A 925-nucleotide genomic window follows, 5' to 3' on the forward strand; every position below is an offset into this window, starting at 1 on the left:
TCTTTTCTTGAACTTCATTCCAAGTCAAACTAGGTCATCCTTTTTTAAACAGAGGGAGTATTTTATAAATTGATCAATCCTTAGAGCTATCACGCTTTCATAAATTAATCTTTAGATTTTTGAATTTGAAGGGCTTGTCATATGTTTAATTGATTAGACATTGCAATTAATATAAAATTGAATCTTGTAGTATATCAAATACAAGTAATACAAAATTATGGAAAATTAGTCAAACGAATTTAATAACATGCATTTTTTATTGACTTTTGCATAAAAATATTAATTTATTGCTAATATTAATTTATATATATTTCAACTTTCTTGTTCTCCCTACAATCACTCAAAAGTGAAACGCTCTACAGCTATTTAACCTAAAAACATATAAAATGAATTCTCAAAAACTTTCCACCAACAATGTTGCGCTCCAAATGATTACTTCGGTGACTCTCTTATTCATGGTAAAATCTTAATTAATTTATATTTATGCATAGATCTTTTTATGTTCTCCACTCCCTTTTTTGATTTCGAGTTTGTATTTTTTCTATTTAATTTCATTAATCAAATGAAGAGAAGTCTCGACATAAATGGTAAAATTATTATCATCTCATGAGGAGATGACATGTTCAAATCTTGAAAATAACATTTTTACAGTTACGCAGGGCAATGTTGCGTGAAACAGACGCCGCCCAATGTTGCGTAAACTAGACGCCACCCCTATTTCATGAATCAATTACATTAAGTTAATTTACTTTGTAACATTAATACAAGAGAAAAATGGCAAATATACCCTTGAACTTTTCGATTTAGAGCAAATATCCCTCATTTAATAAATGACGCGTCTAAACCCCCGCCATCAGATATATATATATATATACATATATATATATATATATATATATATATATATATATATATATATATATAT

General features: G+C 27.2%; 1 protein-coding gene across 1 annotated transcript in view; it reads left to right on the forward strand.

The window, feature by feature from the left end:
• Positions 1-355: 355 nt before the first annotated feature.
• Positions 356-925, forward strand: part of LOC107006405 (putative uncharacterized protein DDB_G0285495) — a 2,300-nt gene continuing 1,730 nt past the window's right edge. Inside the window, exon 1 of the mRNA XM_027913313.1 lies at positions 356-458. Within this exon, the coding sequence (XP_027769114.1) occupies positions 387-458 (72 nt within the window). The 5' untranslated portion in view covers positions 356-386. The remainder of the gene's footprint in view (positions 459-925) is intronic.

The sequence above is a fragment of the Solanum pennellii genome, chromosome 12, assembly GCF_001406875.1.
Source record: "Solanum pennellii chromosome 12, SPENNV200".
NCBI classification, from domain to species: Eukaryota; Viridiplantae; Streptophyta; class Magnoliopsida; order Solanales; family Solanaceae; genus Solanum; species Solanum pennellii.